At 51.1% G+C, this 26,292-nt stretch overlaps 2 protein-coding genes across 3 annotated transcripts in view; one reads left to right on the top strand and one right to left on the bottom strand.

The window, feature by feature from the left end:
• Positions 1-10,554: 10,554 nt before the first annotated feature.
• Positions 10,555-26,292, top strand: part of VWA2 (von Willebrand factor A domain containing 2) — a 64,187-nt gene continuing 48,449 nt past the window's right edge. The window contains exon 1 of one of the 2 annotated variants that reach the window (XM_069754357.1): positions 10,555-10,748. Coding sequence is in view for 1 of the 2 variants with exons in the window: in XM_069754355.1 (XP_069610456.1) it covers positions 16,489-16,517 (29 nt within the window). In the remaining variant the exon portion in view is untranslated. Of the gene's footprint in view, positions 10,749-16,233; positions 16,518-26,292 lie in introns of those variants that run through there. The other variant, XM_069754355.1, reaches the window with a different exon arrangement.
• LOC138666888 (serine/arginine repetitive matrix protein 1-like) lies at positions 12,764-14,857 on the bottom strand. Its single transcript, XM_069755067.1, has 3 exons — positions 14,723-14,857; positions 13,883-14,458; positions 12,764-13,804 (listed from the first exon to the last, which is right to left on the bottom strand). Exons 1-3 carry the CDS (start codon positions 14,855-14,857, stop codon positions 12,764-12,766), a joined length of 1,752 nt encoding a protein of 583 aa, XP_069611168.1.

Genomic DNA, 26,292 nt, shown 5'->3' on the forward strand with positions numbered 1-26,292 from the left:
CAAGAGGGAGGTTACTTACCGTACGAGGAGACTAGGAGGGTTGGGTATGGTCAACCCTGTGGTATTCCTTGTGGATACCTTCATTAAGATCAATATTGCAAACCTCTGGAAAGAGAGGGGTCCTCCGTGGGTATTCTCCTGTAGGAGATGGTTTCAGCCTTTCTTCTCATTTGTTTTGAACAATGCTGTTATCTTTCACATATACAGTGGGTACGGAAAGTATTCAGGCCCATTTAAATTTTTCACTCTTTGTTTCATTGCAGCCATTTTGTAAATTCAAAAAAGTTCATTTTTTCCCCATTAATGTTCACTCTGCACCTCATCTTGACTGAAAAAAGCAGAAATGTAGAAATTTTTGCAAATTAAAAAAAGAAAAACAGGATCGCTACTTCCAACAGGTGGCGCTATAGAGGTAAAGTCCTCTAGTTCTCTGAAGAGGCAATTTGCATATTAAATTCCCCAAAGGAGCATTGCACGGCGAATAAGCCTCCTTACCATGACAAGCCAGAACTGGAATGTCACTCTCCATAAGGAGAAGCGATACCCCTTAGACCCCAATCCAGAGCCTCTCACCTAGCCAAATTAGTTCTCATGCCTCGCACTGATGAGGGCCAACAGCCCGAAACACCGTGTCTGCGAATTGAGATACTGATTTGAATTTTATCCTAAGTCATATTGCAAAACTCGTTAAAGGGTTGATTGTGACTTGTAGGATCGCTACTTCCAACAGGTGGCGCTATAGAGTTTAAGTCCTTTTTTTCCCTGAAGAGGCAATTTGCATATTAAATGGCCCTTTGCTAAAGGTACCGTCACATTTAGCGACACTCCAGCGATATAGACAACGATCCGACCTAAACTAGATCGCTGCAGCGTCGCTGTTAGGTCGCTGTAGAGATGTCAAACACAGCAACTCCAGAACGATGCAGGAGCGATCCAGTGACGTAACGGCGACTCACTTATCGTTCTCGCTGGTTGTTCGCTCCATGTAAAACATTGCTGGCATCGTTGCTTTTGCTGTCAAACATGACAAATCATGCCGACCTGGTGACTAAATAAAGTGCTGGACTTTCAGCTACGACCAGTGATGTCACAGCGGGATCCTGATCGCTGCTGCGTGTCAAACACAACGAGATCGCTATCCAGGACGCTGCAACGTCACGGATCGTTGTCGTTCTCATTGTAAAGTTATTATTATTATTATTATTTATTGTTCTTCGCACTATTTATTCCATGGCACTTTACATGTGAGGAGGGGTATACATAATAAAAACAAGTACAATAATCTTAAACAATACAAGTCAGTCTGAAGGTACCTTAAGACTTTCATATGTAAGTCACATGTCCATTTCCTTGTGATCCTCCCTGAGATGGTTCTACTCCTTCATTGGAGTCTCGCTGTGTGTAATTAAACTGATAGGACTTGATTTGGAGCGGCGCACACCTGTCTATATAAGACCTCACCGCTCACGGTGCATGTCAGACCAAAGGAGAATCATGAGGTCAAAGGCACTGGCCGAGGAGCTCAGAGATACAGGTCCTTCTCAAAAAATTAGCATATAGTGTTAAATTTCATTAGTTACCATAATGTAATGATTACAATTAAACTTTCATATATTATAGATTCATTATCCACCAACTGAAATTTGTCAGGTCTTTTATTGTTTTAATACTGATGATTTTGGCATACAACTCCTGATAACCCAAAAAACCTGTCTCAATAAATTAGCATATCAAGAAAAGGTTCTCTAAACGACCTATTACCCTAATCTTCTGAATCAACTAATTAACTTTAAACACATGCAAAAGATACCTGAGGCTTTTATAAACTCCCTGCCTGGTTCATTACTCAAAACCCCCATCATGGGTAAGACTAGCGACCTGACAGATGTCAAGAAGGCCATCATTGACACCCTCAAGCAAGAGGGTAAGACCCAGAAAGAAATTTCTCAACAAATAGGCTGTTCCCAGAGTGCTGTATCAAGGCACCTCAATGGTAAGTCTGTTGGAAGGAAACAATGTGGCAGAAAACGCTGTACAACGAGAAGAGGAGACCGGACCCTGAGGAAGATTGTGGAGAAGGACCGATTCCAGACCTTGGGGAACCTGAGGAAGCAGTGGACTGAGTCTGGTGTGGAAACATCCAGAGCCACCGTGCACAGGCGTGTGCAGGAAATGGGCTACAGGTGCCGCATTCCCCAGGTAAAGCCACTTTTGAGCTACAGAGAAGCAGCACTGGACTGTTGCTAAGTGGTCCCAAGTACTTTTTTCTGATGAAAGCAAATTTTGCATGTCATTCGGAAATCAAGGTGCCAGAGTCTGGAGGAAGACTGGGGAGAAGGAAATGCCAAAATGCCTGAAGTCCAGTGTCAAGTACCCACAGTCAGTGATGGTGTGGGGTGCCATGTCAGCTGCTGGTGTTGGTCCACTGTGTTTCATCAAGGGCAGGGTCAATGCAGCTAGCTATCAGGAGATTTTGGAGCACTTCATGCTTCCATCGGCTGAAATGCTTTATGGAGATGAAGATTTCATTTTTCAGCACGACCTGGCACCTGCTCACAGTGCCAAAACCACTGGTAAATGGTTTACTGACCATGGTATTACTGTGCTCAATTGGCCTGCCAACTCTCCTGACCTGAACCCCATAGAGAATCTGTGGGATATTGTGAAGAGAAAGTTGAGAGACGCAAGACCCAACAATCTGGATGAGCTTAAGGCCGCTATTGAAGCATCCTGGGCCTCCATAACATCTCAGCAGTGTCACAGGCTGATTGCCTCCATGCCACGCCGCATTGAAGCAGTCATTTCTGCCAAAGGATTCCCGACCAAGTATTGAGTGCATAACTGAACATTATTATTTGATGGTTTTTTTTGTTTGTTATTAAAACACACTTTTATTTGATTGGATGGGTGAAATATGCTAATTTATTGAGACAGGTTTTTTGGGTTATCAGGAGTTGTATGCCAAAATCATCAGTATTAAAACAATAAAAGACCTGACAAATTTCAGTTGGTGGATAATGAATCTATAATATATGAAAGTTTAATTGTAATCATTACATTATGGTAAATAATGAAATTTAACACTATATGCTAATTTTTTGAGAAGGACCTGTAGAATTGTGGCAAGGCACAGATCTGGCCAAGGTTACAGCAGAATTTCTGCAGTAGTCAAGGTTCCTAAGAGCACAGTGTCCTCCATAATCCTCAAATGGAAGAAGTTTGGGACCACCGGAAGTCTTCCTAGACCCGGCCGTCCAGCCAAACTGAGCAATTGTGGGAGAAGAGCCGTGATGAGAGGTAAAGAAGAACCCCAAGATCACTGTGGCTGAGCTCAAGAGATGCAGTAGGGAGATGGGAGAAAGTTCCACAAAATCCCCTATCTCTGCAGCCTCCACCAGTCAGGCCTTTATGGCAGAGCGACCCAACGGAAGCCTCTCCTCAGTGCAAGACATATGGAAGCCGCATAGTTTGCTAAAAAACACATGAAGGACTCCCAGACTATGAGAAATAAGACTCTCTGGTCTGATGAGACGAAGAATGACCTCTTTGGTGATAATTCTAAGCGGTATGTGTGGAGAAAACCAGGCACTGCTCATCACCTGCCCAATACAATCCCCACAGTGAAACATGGTGGAGGCAGCATCATGCTATGGGGTGTTTTTCAGCTGCAGGGACAGGACGACTGGTTGTCATTGAAGGAAACATGAATGCGGCCAAGTACAGAGATATCCTGGATGAAAACCTCTTCCAGAGTGCTCAGGACCTCAGACTTGGCCAAAGGCTCACCTTCCAACAAGACAATGACCCTAAGCACACAGCTAAAATAACAAAGGAGCGGCTTCAGAACAACTCTGTGACCATTCCTGACCGGCCCAGCCAGAGCCCTGACCTAAACCCAATGGAGCATCTCTGGAGACACCTGAAAATGGCGTCCACCAACGTTCACCATCCAACCTGACGGAACTGGAGAGGATCTGCAAGGAGGAATGGCCGAGGATCCCCAAATCCAGGGGGAAAAACTTGTATCATTCCCAAGAAGACTCATGGCTGTACGAGCTCAAAAGGGGCTTCTACCCAATACTGAGCAAAGGGTCTGAAGACTTATGACCATGGGATAGTTCAGGTTTACGTTTTTAATAAATTTGCAAAAATTTCTACATTTCTGTTTTTTCAGTCAGGATGGGGGCAGAGTGGACATTAACCCCTTCCCGACCTGTGACACAGCGTATGCGTCATGAAAGTCGGTGCCAATCCGACCTGTGACGCATATGCTGTGTCACAGAAAGATCGCGTCCCTGCAGATCGGGTGAAAGGGTTAACTCCCATTTCACCCGATCTGCAGGGACAGGGGGAGTGGTAGTTTAGCCCAGGGGGGGTGGCTTCACCCCCCCGTGGCTACGATCGCTCTGATTGGCTGTTGAAAGTGAAACTGCCAATCAGAGCGATTTGTAATATTTCACCTAAAAAAATGGTGAAATATTACAATCCAGCCATGGCCGATGCTGCAATATCATCGGCCATGGCTGGAAATACTAATGTGCCCCCACCCCACCCCTCCGATCGCCCTCCAGCCCCCCGATCTGTGGCCCGCTCCCCTCCGTCCTGTGCTCCGCTCCCCCGTCCTCCTGTCCGCTCCCCCCGTGCTCCAATCACACCCCCCCCGTGCTCCAATCAAACCCCCCCGCACTCCGATCCCCCCCCGTGCTCCGAACCACCCCCCCTGCACACCGATCCACCCCCCCTGCACACCGATCCACCCGCCCGCACACCGATCACTCTCCCCCATGCTCCGATCCCTCCCCCCCGTGCTCCGACGCCCCCCCGTGCCCTGATCTCCCCCCCCTGTGCCCTGATCTCCCCCCCTTATACTTACCGATCCTGGCGGGGTCCGTCAGTCTTCTTCCCCGAGCGCCGCCATGTTCCAAAATGGCGGGCGCATGCGCAGTGGGCCCGCCGAATCTGCCGGCCGGCAGATTCGTTCCAATGTGAATTTTGATCACTGTGATATAATCTATCACAGTGGTCAAAATAAAAAAACAGTAAATGACCCCCCCCATTTGTCCCCCATAGATAGGGACAATAATAAAATAAAGAATTTTTTTTTTTTTCACTAAGGTTGGAGTTAGGGGTAGGGGTAGGGTTAGGGCTAGGGGTAGGGTTAGGGTTAGGGTTTCGGTATGTGCACACGTATTCTGGTCCTCTGCGGATTTTTCCGCAGCGGATTTGATAAATCCGCAGTGCTAAACCGCTGCGGATTTATGGCAGATTTACCGCGGTTTTTCTGCGCATTTCACTGCGGTTTTACAACTGCGATTTTCTATTGGAGCAGTTGTAAAACCACTGTGGAATCCGCAGAAAGAAGTGACATGCTGCGGAATGTAAACCGCTGCGTTTCCGTGCAGTTTTTCCGCAGCATGTGTACAGCGATTTTTGTTTCCCATAGGTTTACATTGAAATGTAAACTCATGGGAAACTGCTGCGGATCCGCAGCGTTTTCCGAAGCGTGTGCACATACCTTTAGAATTAGGCTATGTGCACACGGTGCGGATTTGGCTGCGGATCCGCAGCGGATTGGCCGCTGCGGATCCGCAGCAGTGTTCCATCAGGTTTACAGTACCATGTAAACCTATGGAAAACCAAATCCGCTGTGCCCATGGTGCGGAAAATACCGCACGGAAACGCTGCGTTGTATTTTCCGCAGCATGTCAATTCTTTGTGCGGATTCCGCAGCGTTTTACACCTATTCCTCAATAGGAATCCGCAGGTGAAATCCGCAGTAAATCCGCAGGTAAAACGCAGTGCCTTTTACCCGCGGATTTTTCAAAAATGGTGCGGAAAAATCTCACACGAATCCGCAACGTGGGTACATAGCCTTAGGGTTAGGGTTGGGTTGGAATTAGGGTTGTGGTTAGGGTTAGGGGTGTGTTGGGGTTAGGGTTGTGGTTAGGGGTGTGTTGCGGTTAGGGTTGTGGTTAGGGTTACGGCTACAGTTGGGATAAGGGTTAGGGGTGTGTTGGCGTTAGAATTGAGGGGTTTCCACTGTTTAGGCACATCAGGGGGTCTCCAAACGCAACATGGCGCCACCATTGATTCCAGCCAATCTTTTATTCAAAAAGTCAAATGGTGCTCCTTCCCTTCCGAGCCCCGACGTGTGCCCAAACAGTGGTTTACCCCCACATATGGGGTATCAGTGTACTCAGGACAAACTGGGCAACAATTACTGGGGTCCAATTTCTCCTGTTACCCTTGAGAAAATAAAAAATTGCTTGCTAAAACATCATTTTTGAGGAAAGTAAAATGATTTTTTATTTTCACGGCTCTGCGTTGTAAACGTCTGTGAAGCACTTGGGGGTTCAAAGTGCTCACCACATATCTAGATAAGTTCCTTGGGGGGTCTAGTTTCCAAAATGGGGTCACTTGTGGGGGGTTTCTACTGTTTAGGCACACCAGGGGCTCTGCAAACGCAACGTGACGCCCGCAGACCATTCCATCAAAGTCTGCATTTCAAAACGTCACTACTTGACTTCCGAGCCCCGACATGTGCCCAAACAGTGGTTTACCCCCACATATGGGGTATCAGCGTACTCAGGAGAAACTGGACAACAATTACTGGGGTCCAATTTCTCCTGTTACCCTTGAGAAAATAAAAAATTGCTTGCTAAAACATCATTTTTGAGGAAAGAAAAATGATTTTTTATTTTCACGGCTCTGTGTTGTAAACGTCTGTGAAGCACTTGGGGGTTCAAAGTGCTCACCACATATCTAGATAAGTTCCTTGGGGGGTCTAGTTTCCAAAATGGGGTCACTTGTGGGGGGTTTCTACTGTTTAGGCACACCAGGGGCTCTGCAAACGCAACGTGACGCCCGCAGACCATTCCATCAAAGTCTGCATTTCAAAAGTCACTACTTCCCTTCTGAGCCCCGACGTGTGCCCAAACAGTGGTTTACCCCCACATATGGGGTATCAGCGTACTCAGGAGAAACTGGAAAACAACTTTTGGGGTCCAATTTCTCCTGTAACCCTTGGGAAAATAAAAAATTCTGGGCTAAAAAATTATTTTTGAGGAAAGAAAACGTATTTATTATTTTCACTGCTCTGTGTTATAAACTTCTGTGAAGCACTTGGGGGTTCAAAGTGCTCACCTCACATCTAGATAAGTTCCTTTCGGGGTCTAGTTTCTAAAATGGGGTCACTTGTGGGGGGTTTCTACTGTTTAGCCACATCAGGGGCTCTGCAAACGCAACGTAACGCCCGCAGAGCATTCCATCAAAGTCTGCATTTCAAAACGTCACTACTTGACTTCCGAGCCCCGACATGTGCCCAAACTGTGGTTTACCCCCACATATGGGGTATCAGCGTACTCAGGAGAAACTGTACAACAACTTTTGGGGTCAAATTTCTCCTGTTACCCTTGGGAAAATAATAAATTGCAGGCTAAAAAATCATTTTAGAGAAAATAAAATTTTTATTTTATTTTAATGGCTCTGCGTTATAAACTTCTGTGAAGCACTTGGAAGTTCAAAGTCCTCACCACACATCTAGATTAGTTCCTTTGGGGGTCTAGTTTCCAAAATGGGGTCATATGTGGGGGATCTCCAATGTTTAGGCACACAGGGGCTCTCCAAACGTGACATGGTGTCCGCTAATGATTGGAGCTAATTTTCCATTTAAAAAGCCAATTGGCGTGCCTTCCCTTCCGAGCCCTGCCGTGCGCCCAAACAGTGGTTTACCCCCACATATGGGGTATCAGCGTACTCAGGACAAACTGGACAACAACATTTGCGGTCCAATTTCTCCTATTACCCTTGGCAAAATAGGAAATTCCAGGCTAAAAATCATTTTTGAGGAAAGAAAAATTATTTTTTATTTTCATGGCTCTGCATTATAAACTTCTGTGAAGCACCTGGGGGTTTAAAGTGCTCAATATGCATCTAGATAAGTTCCTTGGGGGGTCTAGTTTCCAAAATGGGGTCACTTGTGGGGGAGCTCCAATGCATAGGCACACAGGGGCTCTCTAAACGCGACATGGTGTCCGCTAACAATTGGAGCTAATTTTCCATTCAAAAAGTCAAATGGCGCGCCTTCCCTTCCGAGCCCTGCCGTGTGCCCAAACAGTGGTTTACCCCCACATATGAGGTATCGGCGTACTCGGGAGAAATTGCCCAACAAATTTTAGGATTCATTTTATCCTATTGCCCATGTGAAAATGAAAAACTGAGGTGAAAAGAATTTTTTTGTGAAAAAAAAAGTACTTTTTCATTTTTACAGATCAATTTGTGAAGCACCTGAGGGTTTAAAGTGCTCAATATGCATCTAGATAAGTTCCTTGGGGGGTCTAGTTTCCAAAATGGGGTCATTTGTGGGGGAGCTCCAATGTTTAGGCACACGGGGGCTCTCCAAACACGACATGGTGTCCGCTAACGATGGAGATAATTTTTCATTCAAAAAGTCAAATGGCGCTCCTTCCCTTCCGAACCTTACCATGTGCCCAAACAGTGGTTTACCCCCACATGTGAGGTATCGGTGTACTCATGAGAAATTGCCCAACAAATTTTAGGATCCATTTTATCCTGTTGCCCATGTGAAAATGAAAAAAATTGAGGCTAAAAGAATTTTTTTGTGAAAAAAAAGTACTTTTTCATTTTTACGGATCAATTTGTGAAGCCCCCGGGGGTTCAAAGTTCTCACTATGCATCTAGATAAGTTCCTTGGGACGTCTAGTTTCCAAAATGGGGTCACGTGTGGGGGAGCTCCAATTTTTAGGCACACGGGGGCTCTCCAAACGTGACATGGTGTCCGCTAAAGAGTGGAGCCAATTTTTCATTCAAAAAGTCAAATGGCGCTCCTTCCCTTCCAAGCCCTGCCGTGCGCCCAAACAGTGGTTTACCCCCACATATGAGGTATCAGCGTACTCAGGACAAATTGGACAACAACTTTCGTGGTTCAGTTTCTCCTTGTACCATTGGGAAAATAAAAAAAATGTTGCTAAAAGATAATTTTTGTGACTAAAAAGTTAAATGTTCATTTTTTCCTTCCATGTTGCTTCTGCTGCTGTGAAGCACCTGAAGGGTTAAAAAACTTCTTGAATGTGGTTTTGAGCACCTTGAGGGGTGCAGTTTTTAGAATGGTGTCACTTTGGGTATTTTCATCCATATAGACCCCTCAAACTGACTTCAAATGTGAGGTGGTCCCTAAAAAAAATGGTTTTGTAAATTTCGTTGTAAAAATGAGAAATCGCTGGTCAAATTTTAACTCTTATAACTTCCTAGCAAAAAAAAATGTTGTTTACAAAATTGTGCTGATGTAAAGCAGACATGTGGGAAATGTTATTTATTAACTATTTTGTGTCACATAACTCTCTGGTTTAACAGAATAAAAATTCAAAATGTGAAAATTGCGAAATTTTCAAAATTTTCGCCAAATTTCCGTTTTTATCACAAATAAACGCAGAATTTATTGACCTAAATTTACCACTAACATGAAGCCCAATATGTCACGAAAAAACAATCTCAGAACCGCTAGGATCCGTTGAAGCGTTCCTGAGTTATTACCTCATAAAGGGACACTGGTCAGAATTGCAAAAAACGGCAAGGTCTTTAAGGTCAAAATAGGCTGGGTCATGAAGGGGTTAATGAGAAAAAAAGAACTTTATTGAATTTACCAAATGGCTGCAATGAAACAAAAGGTGAAGAATGTAAAGGGGTCTGAATACTTTCCGCACCCACTGTTTCTGTCCTGTGATCTCTGCTTTATGCATTTTGCGCCGTGTCGCTCGCACATGGCCTCTGTCCGGTTCTCTTCGTCGCCATCCCCCGTGCCTGGAACGTGCCAGTTACTTTGATGCCGGCGCCGTCGTGGGGGCACCTGGATCTCGGCTTCCGCTCAGCCCTCGGGTCACAGCAGTTTGTCTCTTGTCCACAGAGGAATTCAGAATATTTTCAGTCCTCAAGGGCCGAGGATGAAATCACCTTTGTAACAAGCAAGGAGTATCGGGCGGATCATGTGTGTGATCTCTGCGGATGGAGGGGGCTGGTCTGAGCCGCCCCCGCGGACCACTCTGTTACCGTCATACGAGTGTGGTCACACCGTCGCAGCGTTCCCTTATTCTCCCTGTGAGAACTTGACATAAGTGCTCGTAGAAGGCACAAGTGGTCGCAGGGACGTCACGCCGCCTCTCATCATTGAGATTGTGAAATTAAACTTTCCCCCACACTGTGACCCTGAGACATCAACACGTTCTCGCCACAATTCTGCCGGGAAACTGTACGAAGCGTCAGACAATATTTTTGGAACTTGCAATCGCTGAAATACTTAGTAACTTTGGAAAAGTGATCAGATTGTGACAGAAATGTCCTGGGGGTCTGAGAACCGTGATGGCGCCCCCTCTACAGGACTGGGGCGCAAATCTGCAACTCTGCGGGTTTCTCCTAAATGAAGAGCGCTCCTCAGTATAGTGAGGAGGCGGACACTGTGCAGGGGTGATGATGAGGGTAGTAGTGCTGTGTCACAGGTTACCTTCCCTGCTCTGGATTTAACCCTTCATCCTCCTGCAGGACTACACCTGATGTGTAAGCTGCTCACCGCGCCCTCCTCCTCCTCCTCCTCCTCCTCCTCGTCTGTGTATCCAGCTGCTCATTCCAGCAGTAACTGCTCCAGAGTCCAGGCCAGAAAGACCCCGGCCAGCTCCGACCGCTCACTGTGACCCCCGGAACCAACTGACCCCGGAACCGACCTACCCCAGTGTCCAGTAAGTGATAACACTGACTACAATGCAACCTCCAGGGAGAGGGTACTGCTGAGCCGTGTATCTAATCCTATCCTGTGTGATACTGACTGCTGAGCCGTGTATCTAATCCTCTCCTGTGTGATACTGACTGCTGAGCCGTGTATCTAATCCTCTCCTGTGTGATACTGACTGCTGAGCCGTGTATCTAATCCTATCCTGTGTGATACTGCCTGCTGAGCCGTGTATCTAATCCTCTCCTGTGTGATACTGACTGCTGAGCCGTGTATCTCATCCTCTCCTGTGTGATACTGACTGCTGAGCCGTGTATCTAATCCTCTCCTGTGTGATACTGACTGCTGAGCTGTGTATCTAATCCTCTCCTGTGTGATACTGACTGCTGAGCCGTGTATCTAATCCTCTCCTGTGTGATACTGACTGCTGAGCCGTGTATCTAATCCTCTCCTGTGTGATACTGACTGCTGAGCCGTGTATCTAATCCTCTCCTGTGTGATACTGACTGCTGAGCCGTGTATCTCATCCTATCCTGTGTGATACTGACTGCTGAGCTGTGTATCTAATCCTCTCCTGTGTGATACTTACTGCTGAGCCGTGTATCTAATCCTCTCCTGTGTGATACTGACTGCTGAGCCGTGTATCTCATCCTATCCTGTGTGATACTGACTGCTGAGCTGTGTATCTAATCCTCTCCTGTGTGATACTTACTGCTGAGCCGTGTATCTAATCCTCTCCTGTGTGATACTTACTGCTGAGCCGTGTATCTAATCCTCTCCTGTGTGATACTGACTGCTGAGCCGTGTATCTCATCCTATCCTGTGTGATACTGACTGCTGAGCTGTGTATCTAATCCTCTCCTGTGTGATACTTACTGCTGAGCCGTGTATCTAATCCTCTCCTGTGTGATACTTACTGCTGAGCCGTGTATCTAATCCTCTCCTGTGTGATACTGACTGCTGAGCCGTGTATCTCATCCTCTCCTGTGTGATACTGACTGCTGAGCTGTGTATCTAATCCTCTCCTGTGTGATACTTACTGCTGAGCCGTGTATCTAATCCTCTCCTGTGTGATACTTACTGCTGAGCCGTGTATCTAATCCTCTCCTGTGTGATACTGACTGCTGAGCCGTGTATCTCATCCTATCCTGTGTGATACTGACTGCTGAGCTGTGTATCTAATCCTCTCCTGTGTGATACTTACTGCTGAGCCGTGTATCTAATCCTCTCCTGTGTGATACTTACTGCTGAGCCGTGTATCTAATCCTCTCCTGTGTGATACTGACTGCTGAGCCGTGTATCTCATCCTATCCTGTGTGATACTGACTGCTGAGCTGTGTATCTAATCCTCTCCTGTGTGATACTTACTGCTGAGCCGTGTATCTAATCCTCTCCTGTGTGATACTTACTGCTGAGCCGTGTATCTAATCCTCTCCTGTGTGATACTGACTGCTGAGCCGTGTATCTCATCCTCTCCTGTGTGATACTGACTGCTGAGCTGTGTATCTAATTCTATCCTGTGTGATACTGTCTGCTGAGCCGTGTATCTAATCCTATCCTGTGTGATACTCTCGGCTGAGCCATGTATCTAATCCTATCCTGTGTGATACTGCCTGATGAGCTGTGAATCTCATCCTTCCCTGTGTGATACTCCCTGCTGAGCCGTGTATCTAATCCTATCGTGTGATACTGTCTGCTGAGCCGTGTATCTAATCCCTATCCTGTGTGATACTCTCGGCTGAGCCATGTATCTAATCCTATCCTGTGTGATACTGCCTGATGAGCTGTGAATCTCATCCTTCCCTGTGTGATACTCCCTGCTGAGCCGTGTATCTCATCCTCCCCTGTGTGATACTACCTGCTGAGCCGAGTATCTCATCCTTCCTTGTGTGATACTCCCGAGTGGGGCGCAGCCGCGCAGGATCAAGCAATCAGCCGTGGTCCTTTGGCCCCATGTCCTCGATTCTGGTTTCCGGCTCTGGTTGGCCTCAGTCTTCTCGGTTCTGTTTCCGGCTCTGGTTGGCCTCAGTCTTCTCGGTTCTGTTTCCGGCTCTGGTTGGCCTCAGTCTTCTCGGTTCTGTTTCCGGCTCTGGTTGGCCTCGGTCTCCTCGGTTCTGGTTGGCCTCGGTCTCCTCGGTTCTGGTTGGCCTCGGTCTCCTCGGTTCTGGTTGGCCTCGGTCTCCTCGGTTCTGGTTGGCCTCGGTCTCCTCGGTTCTGGTTGGCCTCGGTCTCCTCGGTTCTGGTTGGCCTCGGTCTCCTCGGTTCTGGTTGGCCTTGGTCTCCTCGGTTCTCGTTTCCAGCTCTGATTGGCCTCTGTCTCCTCGGTTCTCGTTTCCAGCTCTGATTGGCCTCTGTCTCCTCGGTTCTGGTTGGCCTCGGTCTCCTCGGTTCTCGTTTCCGTCTCTGGTTGGCCTCGGTCTCCTCGGTTCTGGTTGGCCTCGGTCTCCTCTGTTCTGGTTTCCGGCTCTGGTTGGCCCCGATCTCCTCGGTTCTGGTTTCCGCCTCTGGTTGGTCTTGGTCTCCTTGGTTCTCGTTTCCAGCTGTGGTTGGCCTCGGTCTCCTCGGTTCTGGTTGGCCTCGGTCTCCTCTGTTCTGGTTTCCGGCTCTGGTTGGCCTCGGTCTCCTCGGTTCTGGTTTCCGCCTCTGGTTGGCCTCGGTCTCCTCTGTTCTGGTTTCAGTCTCTGGTTGGCCTCGATCTCCTCTGTTCTGGTTTCTGGTTCGGGTTGGCCTCGGTCTCATCGTTTCTGGTTTCCGGCTCGGGTTGGCCTCGGTCTCCTCGGTTCTGGTTTCCTGCTTTGGTTGGCCTAAGTCTCCTCGGTTCTGGTTTCCGGCTCTGGTTGGCCTTGGTCTCCTCTGTTCTGGTTGGCCTCGGTCTCCTCGGTTCTGGTTTCCGCCTCTGGTTGGCCTCAGTCTCCTCTGTTCTGGTTTCCGTCTCTGGTTGGCCTCGGTCGCCTCTGTTCTGGTTTCTGGTTCTGGTTGGTCTCTGTCTCCTCGGTTCTCGTTTCCGGCTCTGGTTGGCCTCGGTCTCCTCGGTTCTGGTTTCCGGTTTTGGTTGGCCTCGGTCTCCTTGGTTCTGGTTTCCGGTTCTGGTTTGCCTCTGTCTCATTGGTTCAGGTTGGCCTCTGTCTCATCGTTTCTGGTTACCGGCTCGGGTTGGCCTCGGTCTCCTCGGTTCTGGTTTCTTGCTTTGGTTGGCCTAAGTCTCCTCGGTTCTGGTTTCCGGCTCTGGTTGGCCTTGGTCTCCTCTGTTTTGGTTGGCCTTGGTCTCCTCGGTTCTGGTTGGCCTCGGTCTCCTCGGTTCTGGTTGGCCTCGGTCTCCTCGGTTCTGGTTGGCCTCGGTCTCCTCGGTTCTGGTTGGCCTCGGTCTCCTCGGTTCTGGTTGGCCTCGGTCTCCTCGGTTCTGGTTGGCCTCGGTCTCCTCGGTTCTGGTTGGCCTCGGTCTCCTCGGTTCTGGTTTCTGGCTCTGTTTGGCCTTGGTCTCCTCGGTTCTGATTTCCGGTTCTGGTTGGCCTTGGGCTCCTCCGTTCTGGTTTCTGGCTCTGGTTCGCCTCGATCTCCTCGGTTCTGGTTTCTGGCTCTGGTTGGCTTTGGTCTCCTTGGATCTAGTTTCTGGCTTTGGTTGGCCTCGGTTCTGGTTTCCGGTTCTGGTTGGTCTCGGTCTCCTTGGTTCTCGTTTCCGGCTCTGGTTGGCCTCTGTCTCCTCGGTTCTGGTTTCTGGTTCTGGTTGGCCTCCGTCTCATTGTTTTTGGTTTCCGGTTCAGGTCGGCCTCGGTCTCATCATTTCTGGTTTCTGGCTCTGGTTGGCCTCAGTCTCATCGGTTCTGGTTTCCGGCTCTGGTTTGCCTCGGTCTCCTCGGTTCTGGTTTCCCGCTTTGGTTGGCCAGGTCTCCTCGGTTCTGGTTTCCGGCTCTGGTTTGCCTTGGTCTCCTCGGTTCTGGTTTCTGGCTCTGGTTGGCCTTGGTCTCCTTGGTTCTAGTTTCTGGCTTTGGTTGGCCTCGGTCTCCTCGGTTCTGGTTTCCGGTTCTGGTTGGTCTCGGTCTCCCTGGTTCTCGTTTCCAGCTCTGGTTGGCCTCTGTCTCCTCGGTTCTGGTTTCTGGTTCTGGTTGGCCTCCGTTTCATTGTTTCTGGTTTCCGGTTCAGGTTGGCCTCGGTCTCATCATTTCTGGTTTCTGGCTTTGGTTGGCCTCGGTCTCCTCGGTTCTGGTTTCCGGCTCTGGTTGGCCTCGGTCTCCTCGGTTCTGGTTTCCCGCTTTGGTTGGCCTAGGTCTCCTCGGTTCTGGTTTCCGGTTGTGGTTGACCTTGGTCTCCTCGGTTCTGGTTGGCCTTGGTCTCCTCGGTTCTGGTTGGCCTTGGTCTCCTCGGTTCTGGTTGGCCTCTGTCTCCTCGTTCCTGGTTGGCCTCTGTCTCCTCGGTTCTGGTTGGCCTCTGTCTCCTCGGTTCTGGTTGGCTTCTGTCTCCTCGGTTCTGGTTGGCCTTGGTCTCCTCGGCTCTGGTTGGCCTCGGTCTCCTCGGTTCTGGTTTTCCGGCTCTGGATGGCCTGGATCTCCTCGGTTCTGGATTCTGGCTCTGGTTGGCCTCGGTCTCTTCGGTTCTGGTTTCCGGCTTTGGTTGGTCTGGTTTCTGGCTCTGGTTGGCCTCGGTCTCCTCGGTTCTGGTTTCTGGCTCTGGTTGGCCTCGGTCTCCTCGGTTCTGGTTTCTGGCTTTGGTTGGCCTCGGTCTCCTTGGTCCTGGTTTCTGGCTCTGGTTGGCCTCGGTCTCCTCGGTTCTGGTTTCCGGCTTCGGTTGTACCTCGGGGTGCCGGGTCTCTGCTCTCTGTGTCGGTGTCACTCGTGGACGCTCTCGCCCGTTCCACTCACGGCCTGTGCAGGCGCCAGGAGCCGTCGTCTCCCGGGAAGTGTGAAATTCTGGGGTGCAGAAATATACGGAGGAGCTGCGGAGACTCTCGAGGGGTTATATCCATGTATTGGTCAGGGTACTGGGCGGCACATCGTGACGGCTGCGTGAAATACATTGATGGCCCCCCAATAGATGGTTAGAGTTGGAAGGGACCTCCGAGGTCGTGTCTGTCCAGCCTCTAATTGAAGACCTCCATTGACGGAGAACTCACCACCTCTCTTGGCCACCTGCTAACCCATTGATCGCCCTCACTGTCAATATACGTTTTGCTTCTGCTTCTCATCTGCAACCTCCTGCAGGGATTGGAATATTGTGGTTGCTCTGGGGTTGCCATGGTAGCATCAACAAACTGATTCTTTATTGATAGATCATGTGACCTGCACTCACAGAAGAGGTCACGTGACAGGATGTTTATGAATGCTACCATGGCAACCCCAGAGCAAGCACCAAATTACCATAGCAACAAGAACAAATGAAATCTAATGCAACCATTCGTGTTTTGTTTGTGATGCTCCTTCTCTCCGGGTGGTGGCGTTACAGCAGAACTTCTACTCCAGTCACCTCCAGAGCTGCAGAATCTTCCTGTCGGTTTGCTCTTTGTACAGAGCATGTTGAGCTGCGGGTCGCTGTGGAAGCTGCAGTCTGTCCGCTCAGTGCCCGCAGCAGAATTGTGAATGCAGCTCTGGAGGTGTCTGGTGATTTGTGTTACACTGGCATTACACAGAGAGGAGTCTGTAATCTCGTCCTGCTCTGACCTGGATTCCTGCCACTTGTTCTATGACGGAGGCGCCGCTCCTGATAACCGGACACTCCATCGTCTCCGGTAACGGAAGAGCCGGTGAATTCCTGGCAGGATGGTGATGGCTGCGGCGTCTGGAGGAGGGTGAGACATGTCCCCTGAGCTCTGCCCGATCCCTCATCTGCCACCAGCACCTGCCCTCGACACATGGGGTACACGGGGTTAATGGATGAGCAGTCAATGATCTTCCTCTGCACCCAGTGTATCTAATCCTATCCTGTGTGATACTGACTGCTGAGCTGTGTATCTAATCCTATCCTGTGTGGTACTGTCTGCTGAGCTGTGTATCTAATCCTCTCCTGTGTGATACTGCCTGCTGAGCCGTGTATCTAATCCTATCCTGTGTGGTACTGACTGCTGAGCTGTGTATCTAATCCTATCCTGTGATACTGACTGCTGAGCTGTGTATCTAATCCTATCCTGTGTGGTACTGACTGCTGAGCTGTGTATCTAATCCTCTCCTGTGTGATACTGCCTGCTGAGCCGTGTATCTAATCCTATCCTGTGATACTGACTGCTGAGCCGTGTATCTAATCCTATCCTGTGATACTGACTGCTGAGCCGTGTATCTAATCCTATCCTGTGTGATACTGCCTGCTGAGCTGTGTATCTAATCCTCTCCTGTGTGATACTGACTGCTGAGCTGTGTATCTAATCCTCTCCTGTGTGATACTGACTGCTGAGCTGTGTATCTAATCCTCTCCTGTGTGATACTGACTGCTGAGCTGTGTATCTAATCCTCTCCTGTGTGATACTGACTGCTGAGCCGTGTATCTAATCCTCTCCTGTGTGATACTGACTGCTGAGCCGTGTATCTAATCCTATCCTGTGTGATACTGCCTGCTGAGCTGTGTATCTAATCCTCTCCTGTGTGATACTGACTGCTGAGCTGTGTATCTAATCCTCTCCTGTGTGATACTGACTGCTGAGCTGTGTATCTAATCCTCTCCTGTGTGATACTGACTGCTGAGCTGTGTATCTAATCCTCTCCTGTGTGATACTGACTGCTGAGCTGTGTATCTAATCCTCTCCTGTGTGATACTGACTGCTGAGCTGTGTATCTAATCCTATCCTGTGTGATACTGACTGCTGAGCCGTGTATCTAATCCTATCCTGTGTGATACTGACTGCTGAGCTGTGTATCTAATCCTATCCTGTGTGATACTGACTGCTGAGCCGTGTATCTAATCCTCTCCTGTGTGATACTGCCTGCTGAGCCGTGTATCTAATCCTATCCTGTGATACTGACTGCTGAGCTGTGTATCTAATCCTATCCTGTGTGATACTGACTGCTGAGCCGTGTATCTAATCCTATCCTGTGATACTATACACCAATAGAGAACTATGAAGACGCTGGATCAAGAATAAAACCACAATTTTATTAGAAAATATCAAAAATACATATACATAATATAAATAGTGTAACACACTAGTAAGACTAGAATAGACATATACAGGGTCAGAACAGAAGCTCCAACCAGGTACAACCCCCTAATATATAACACATAACAGGTCCAAAAAATGCCGTAATTAACTAGCAGATCCCTCAATAGTCCTGGTACAGCAGAAGTCCCACATGACTAGAAACCCTATACCCCATAACCATATAGCAGTGCCAATATACATAAAGTAGTAACCAGAGACTGGGAACAGAGCTAGCAGCCAGAAATAATCGGTATCTATGCCGTGTGTACTAACGGCGTAGGCACAACAATCACCAGAAGGTAAGAAAACATAAGCAGCTAGAGTTGATAACTACCTGTGGTCATGCTGGAACCAGGGAGGGAGGGGTCGTACCGGCTGGGCGCACCTCGACGCGCGTTTCACTGCAAAGGCAGCTTCGTCAGGAGGTAAGGTATGCTAGTAGTTGAAGCCCTTATATTCAGGACATAAATGCCCAAATATCTATCACCTGCATAGCGGCGCACCGGCGCCATGTTGCGGCGTCACCAGAGGGGACCGCGCTCAGTGTGCGCGTCATCCGGTCACGTGCGCCGGTCATGTGACCGCACACGTAGCCAGGACAACACAGCACAGCCGAAGAGCACTTCTCCACGGGGGCACCACAGCGCATGCGCGCTGTGCGCACACAGGTATAACGGAGAAAAGCTGTCAACAGACAGGAATAAAACTAAAAGCAGGACACCCACCCTCCCCAAGCTAAAAAACTACAGCCCCAAGGTGAATAGCCTACCTACATACGCTGAAAAGGGCCTGTAACCCCACGCAGACATGGTAAACAAATGAATAAATGAATAAATATGGGGGATAATGTACAAAAACATTAATCAACGGAGCTAATACATATATCCCTATATATATCCGCACACTGAGCGCGGTCCCCTCTGGTGACGCCGCAACATGGCGCCGGTGCGCCGCTATGCAGGTGATAGATATTTGGGCATTTATGTCCTGTATATAAGGGCTTCAACTACTAGCATACCTTACCTCCTGACGAAGCTGCCTTTGCAGTGAAACGCGCGTCGAGGTGCGCCCAGCCGGTACGACCCCTCCCTCCCTGGTTCCAGCATGACCACAGGTAGTTATCATCTCTAGCTGCTTATGTTTTCTTACCTTCTGGTGATTGTTGTGCCTACGCCGTTAGTACACACGGCATAGATACCGATTATTTCTGGCTGCTAGCTCTGTTCCCAGTCTCTGGTTACTACTTTATGTATATTGGCACTGCTATATGGTTATGGGGTATAGGGTTTCTAGTCATGTGGGACTTCTGCTGTACCAGGACTATTGAGGGATCTGCTAGTTAATTACGGCATTTTTTGGACCTGTTATGTGTTATATATTAGGGGGTTGTACCTGGTTGGAGCTTCTGTTCTGACCCTGTATATGTCTATTCTAGTCTTACTAGTGTGTTACACTATTTATATTATGTATATGTATTTTTGATATTTTCTAATAAAATTGTGGTTTTATTCTTGATCCAGCGTCTTCATAGTTCTCTATTGGTGTTTAGTGTTGGTTTATGAAGGGATCCTTGTACTGGATATGAGGGTGTGTTGCTCTTTCCTATCCTGTGATACTGACTGCTGAGCTGTGTATCTAATCCTATCCTGTGTGGTACTTTCTGCTGAACTGTGTATCTAATCCTATCCTGTGTGGTACTGACTGCTGAGCCGTGTATCTAATCCTATTCTGTGTGGTACTGTCTGCTGAGGCATGTATCTAATCCTATCCTGTGTGATACTGACTGCTGAGCCGTGTATCTAATCCTATCCTGTGTGATACTGTCTGCTGAGCCGTGTATCTAATACTGTCCTGTTTGATACTGACTGCTGAGCCGTGTATCTAATCCTATCCTGTGTGATACTGGCTGCTGAGCTGTGTATCTAATCCTATCCTGTGTTATACTGACTGCTGAGGCGTGTATCTAATCCTATCCTGTGTGGTACTGTCTGCTGAGGCATGTATCTAATCCTATCCTGTGTGATACTGACTGCTGAGCCGTGTATCTAATCCTCTCCTGTGTGATACTGTCTGCTGAGCCGTGTATCTAATACTATCCTGTTTGATACTGACTGCTGAGGCGTGTATCTAATCCTATCCTGTGTGATACTGTCTGCTGAGCCATGTATCTAATCCTATCCTGTGTGATATTGACTGCTGAGCCGTGTATCTAATCCTATCCTGTGTGATATTGACTGCTGAGGCGTGTATCTAATCCTCTCCTGTGTGATACTGACTGCTGAGCCGTGTATCTAATCCTATCCTGTGTGGTATTGTCTGCTGAGGCGTGTATCTAATCCTATCCTGTGTGATACTGTCTGCTGAGCCGTGTATCTAATCCTATCCTGTGTGATACTGACTGCTGAGCCGTGTATCTAATCCTATCCTGTGTGATACTGACTGCTGAGCCGTGTATCTAATCCTCTCCTGTGTGATACTGCCTGCTGAGCCGTGTATCTAATCCTATCCTGTGATACTGACTGCTGAGCCGTGTATCTAATCCTATCCTGCTGAGCCGTGTATCTAATCCTCTCCTGTGTGATACTGTCTGCTGAGCCGTGTATCTAATACTATCCTGTTTGATACTGACTGCTGAGGCGTGTATCTAATCCTATCCTGTGTGATACTGTCTGCTGAGCCATGTATCTAATCCTATCCTGTGTGATATTGACTGCTGAGCCGTGTATCTAATCCTATCCTGTGTGATATTGACTGCTGAGGCGTGTATCTAATCCTCTCCTGTGTGATACTGACTGCTGAGCCGTGTATCTAATCCTATCCTGTGTGGTATTGTCTGCTGAGGCGTGTATCTAATCCTATCCTGTGTGATACTGTCTGCTGAGCCGTGTATCTAATCCTATCCTGTGTGATACTGACTGCTGAGCCGTGTATCTAATCCTATCCTGTGTGATACTGTCTGCTGAGCTGTGTATCTAATCCTATCCTGTGTGATACTGACTGCTGAGCCGTGTATCTAATCCTATCCTGTGTGATACTGACTGCTGAGCCGTGTATCTAATCCTCTCCTGTGTGATACTGTCTGCTGAGCCGTGTATCTAATACTATCCTGTTTGATACTGACTGCTGAGGCATGTATCTAATACTATCCTGTTTGATACTGACTGCTGAGCCGTGTATCTAATCCTATCCTGTGTGATACTGACTGCTGAGCCGTGTATCTAATCCTCTCCTGTGTGATACTGACTGCTGAGGCGTGTATCTAATCCTATCCTGTGTGATACTGACTGCTGAGCCGTGTATCTAATCCTATCCTGTGTGATACTGTCTGCTGAGGTGTGTATCTAATCCTCTCCTGTGTGATACTGACTGCTGAGCTTTGTATCTAATCCTCTCCAGTGTGATACTGACTGCTGAGCTGTGTATCTAATCCTCTCCTGTGTGATACTGTCTGCTGAGCCATGTATCTAATCCTCTCCTGTGTGATACTGTCTGCTGAGGTGTGTATCTAATCCTCTCCTGTGTGATACTGACTGCTGAGCTTTGTATCTAATCCTCTCCTGTGTGATACTGACTGCTGAGCTGTGTATCTAATCCTCTCCTGTGTGATACTGTCTGCTGAGCCATGTATCTAATCCTCTCCTGTGTGATACTGTCTGCTGAGGTGTGTATCTAATCCTCTCCTGTGTGATACTGACTGCTGAGCTTTGTATCTAATCCTCTCCTGTGTGATACTGACTGCTGAGCTGTGTATCTAATCCTCTCCTGTGATACGGCAGACTCATCGGACAGGTGCTGACTGCGGTTTCCTTGTTCTCGCTTTCTATGTGAGGAGGTCGGCTCTGGACGCGGCTGTGACCTCGGCTGACGTTCAGGGATCGTCTTTGGTCGGTGATACATTTTTGGCCTCGTGTCCAGTCTTGTCAGATTCCTCCAGACATGAAAGACTTGACTTCTTCCCTTCTGATGACAGAGGAGCCGTCCCTGCGAGCTTTCATCATGAGACGAAGGGCGAAACCTCAGCACAATGAGAGGGTGGTGGAGACGCCGTCCTGTAATCGCCATATAATACCGCACTGTGCACCAGTGACCGGCCGGCCCCTTCATCATCAGTATCTGGTGACCACCCGTCTCCTCCATCCTCAGTATCTGGTGACCACCCATCACCTCCATCATTAGTATCTGGTGACCGCCCGTCACCTCCATCATCAGTATCTGGTGACCGCCCGTCACCTCCATCATCAGTATCTGGTGACCGCCCGTCACCTCCATCATCAGTATCTGGTGAGCGCCCGTCTCCTCCATCATCAGTATCTGGTGACCTCTCATCACCTCCATCATCAGTATCTGGTGACCTCTCATCACCTCCATCATCAGTATCTGGTGACCGCCCGTCACCTCCATCATCAGTATCTGGAGACCGCCCGTCCCCTCCATCATCAGTATCTGGTGATCGCCCGTCCCCTCCATCATCAGTATCTGGTGATCGCCCGTCCCCTCCATCATCAGTATCTGGTGACCGCCCATCACCTCCATCATCAGTATCTGGTGATCGCCCATCACCTCCATCATCAGTATCTGGTGACCGCCCGTCCCCTCCATCATCAGTATCTGGAGACCGCCCGTCCCCTCCATCATCAGTATCTGGTGATCGCCCGTCCCCTCCATCATCAGTATCTGGAGACCGCCCATCACCTCCATCATCAGTATCTGGTGACCGCCCGTCTCCTCCATCATCAGTATCTGGTGACCGCCCGTCTCCTTCATCATCAGTATCTGGTGACCGCCCGTCTCCTTCATCATCAGTATCTGGTGACCGCCCGTCCCCTTCATCATCAGTATCTGGTGACCGCCCGTCACCTCCATCATCAGTATCTGGTGACCGCCCGTCACCTCCATCATCAGTATCTGGTGACCCCCCCGTCTCCTCCATCATCAGTATCTGGTGACCTCCCGTCTCCTCCATCATCAGTATCTGGTGACCGCCCGTCACCTCCATCATCAGTATCTGGTGACCGCCCGTCACCTCCATCATCAGTATCTGGTGACCGCCCGTCACCTCCATCATCAGTATCTGGTGACCGCCCGTCACCTCCATCATCAGTATCTGGTGATCGCCCGTCACCTCCATCATCAGTATCTGGTGACCGCCCGTCACCTCCATCATCAGTATCTGGTGACCGCCCGTCACCTCCATCATCAGTATCTGGTGACCACTCGTCACCTCCATCATCATTATGGCTACCGTCCGGCTTTTCATGTCTTTACCGCCACACATGACGTGATACATTGTTTTCAGTGTTTAACGCTTCATGTTTTAGATTTTTATCTATAACTGAGTAAAGGTAGAATTATAATTAGCTCCTGCGACTGTGGATGCAGAAGCGGCTGCGGAGGTGGATGCGGAGGTGGTTGTGGGTGCAGAGGCATCTGGAGGCGGCTGTGGATGCGGAGGCGGCTGGGGATGCAGAGGCGGCTGTGGATGCGGAGGCGGCTGTGTAGGCGGTTGCGGAGGCGGCTGGGGATGTGGAGGCAGCTGCAGCAGCGACTGGATGCGGAGGCGGCTGTGGATGCGGAGGCGACTGGGAATGCGGAGGTGGATGCGGAGGCAGCTGGGGATGCAGAGGCAGCTCAGGGTGCGGCTGTGGATGCGGCTGTGGATGCAGAGGCGTCTGTGGAGGCAGCTGGGGATGCAGAGGCAGCTCGGGGTGTGGAGGCGGCTGTGGATGCGGCTGGGGATGTGGAGGCGGTTGGGGAGGCAGCTCGGGGTGCAGAGGTGGCTGTAGAGGCGGCTGTGGGTGCGGAGGCGACTGGAGGCGGCTGTGGATGCGGAGGCGGCTGTGGATGCGGAGGCGGCTGGGGATGTGGAGGTGGCTGTGGGTGCAGAGGCATCTGGAGGCGGCTGTGGATGCGGAGGCGGCTGGGGATGTGGAGGCGGCTGCGAAGGCGGCTGTGGATGCGGAGACAGCTGGGGATGCGGAGGAGGCTGTGGATGCAGAGGCAGCTCGGGGTGCGGAGGCGGCTGTGGATGCGGCTGGGGATGTGGAGGCGGCTGGGGAGGCAGCTCGGGGTGCGGAGGTGGCTGTGGAGGCGGCTGTGGATGCGGAGGCGACTGGATGCGGAGGTGGCTGTGGATGCGGAGGCGGCTGTGGATGCGGAGGCGGCTGTGGATGCGGAGGCGGAGGCGGCTGGGGATGTGGAGGTGGCTGGGTGCAGAGGCATCTGGAGGCGGCTGTGGATGCGGAGGCTGCTGGGGATGTGGAGGCGGCTGTGGATGTGGAGGCGGCTGTGGCTGTGGAGGTGGATGCGGAGGTGGCTGTGGAGGCGGATGCGGAGACAGCTGGGGATGCGGAGGAGGCTGTGGATGCGGAGGCGGCTGTGGATGCGGAGGCGGCTGTGGATGCGGAGGCGGCTGTGGATGCGGAGGCGGCTGCAGCAGCGACTGGATATGGAGGTGGCTGTGGATGTGGAGGTGGCTGTGGCTGTGGAGGTGGATGCGGAGGTGGCTGTGGAGGCGGATGCGGAGACAGCTGGGGATGCGGAGGAGGCTGTGGATGCAGAGGCGTCTGGGGATGCAGAGGCAGCTCGGGGTGCGGAGGCGGCTGTGGATGCGGCTGGGGATGTGGAGGCGGCTGGGGAGGCAGCTCGGGGTGCGGAGGTGTCTGTGGAGGCGGCTGTGGATGCGGAGGCGACTGGATGCGGAGGTGGCTGTGGAGGCGGCTGTGGATGCGGAGGCGGCTGTGGATGCGGAGGCGGCTGGGGATGTGGAGGTGGCTGGGTGCAGAGGCATCTGGAGGCGGCTGTGGATGCGGAGGCTGCTGGGGATGTGGAGGCGGCTGTGGATGTGGAGGCGGCTGTGGCTGTGGAGGTGGATGCGGAGGTGGCTGTGGAGGCGGATGCGGAGACAGCTGGGGATGCGGAGGAGGCTGTGGATGCAGAGGTGTCTGGGGATGCAGAGGCAGCTCGGGGTGCGGAGGTGGCTGTGGAGGCGGCTGTGGATGCGGAGGCGACTGGATGCGGAGGTGGCTGTGGATGCGGAGGCGGCTGTGGATGCGGAGGCGGCTGTGGAGGCGGAGGCGGCTGGGGATGTGGAGGTGGCTGGGTGCAGAGGCATCTGGAGGCGGCTGTGGATGCGGAGGCGGCTGGGGATGTGGAGGCGGCTGCGAAGGCAGCTGTGGGTGCAGAGGTGGAGGCGGCTGTGGCTGTGGAGGCGGCTGTGGCTGTGGAGGCGGCTGGGGATGCGGAGGCGGCTGGGGATGCGGAGGCGGCTGCAGCAGCGACTGGATGCGGAGGCGGCTGTGGATGCGGAGGCGGCTGTGGAGGCGGCTGTGCCTGTGGAGGCGGCTGGGGATGCGGAGGCGGCTGCAGCAGCGACTGGATGCGGAGGCGGCTGTGGATGCGGAGGCGGCGGTGGATGCGGAGGCGGCTGTGCATGCGGAGGCGGCTGTGGAGGCGGATGCGGAGGCAGCTGGGGATGCAGAGGCAGCTCGGGGTGCGGAGGCGGCTGTGGATGCGGAGGCGACTGGATGCAGAGGCGGCTGTGAATGTGGAGGTGGATACGGAGGCGGCTGTGGATGCGTAGGCGGCTGTGGATGCGGCTGTGGATGCGGAGCCGACTGGGAATGCGGAGGTGGATGCGGAGGCGGCTGTGGATCCGGAGGCGGCTGTGGCTGTGGAGGTGGATGCGGAGGTGGCTGTGGAGGCGGATGCGGAGACAGCTGGGGATGCAGAGGCAGCTCGGGGTGCGGCTGTGGATGCGGAGGCGGCTGTGGATGCAGAGGCAGCTTGGGGTGCGGAGGCGGCTGTGGATGCGGCTGGGGATGTGGAGGCAGCTGGGGAGGCAGCTCGGGGTGCGGAGGTGGCTGTGGAGGCGGCTGTGGATGCGGAGGCGACTGGATGCGGAGGTGGCTGTGGAGGCGGCTGTGGATGCGGAGGCGGCTGTGGATGCGGAGGCGGCTGGGGATGTGGCGGTGGCTGGGTGCAGAGGCATCTGGAGGCGCCTGTGGATGCGGAGGCGGCTGTGGATGTGGAGGCGGCTGTGGCTGTGGAGGCGGCTGGGGATGCGGAGGCGGCTGCAGCAGCGACTGGATGCGGAGGCGGCTGGGGATGCGGAGGCGGCTGCAGCAGCGACTGGATGCGGAGGCGGCTGTGGATGCGGAGGCGGCTGTGGATGCGGAGGCGGCTGTGGATGCGGCTGTGGATGCGGAGCCGACTGGGAATGCGGAGGTGGATGCGGAGGCGGCTGCGGAGGCGGCTGTGGATGCGGAGGCAGCTGTGGATGCAGATGCGTCTGTGGAGGCAGCTGGGGATGCAGAGGCAGCTCGGGGTGCGGAGGCGGCTGGGGATGTGGAGGTGGCTGGGGAGGCAGCTCGGGGTGCGGAGGTGGCTGTGGAGGCGGCTGTGGATGCGTAAGCGACTGGATGCGTAGGCGGCTGTG

Source organism: Ranitomeya imitator, chromosome 2, assembly GCF_032444005.1.
Source record: "Ranitomeya imitator isolate aRanImi1 chromosome 2, aRanImi1.pri, whole genome shotgun sequence".
NCBI lineage: Eukaryota > Metazoa > Chordata > Amphibia > Anura > Dendrobatidae > Ranitomeya > Ranitomeya imitator.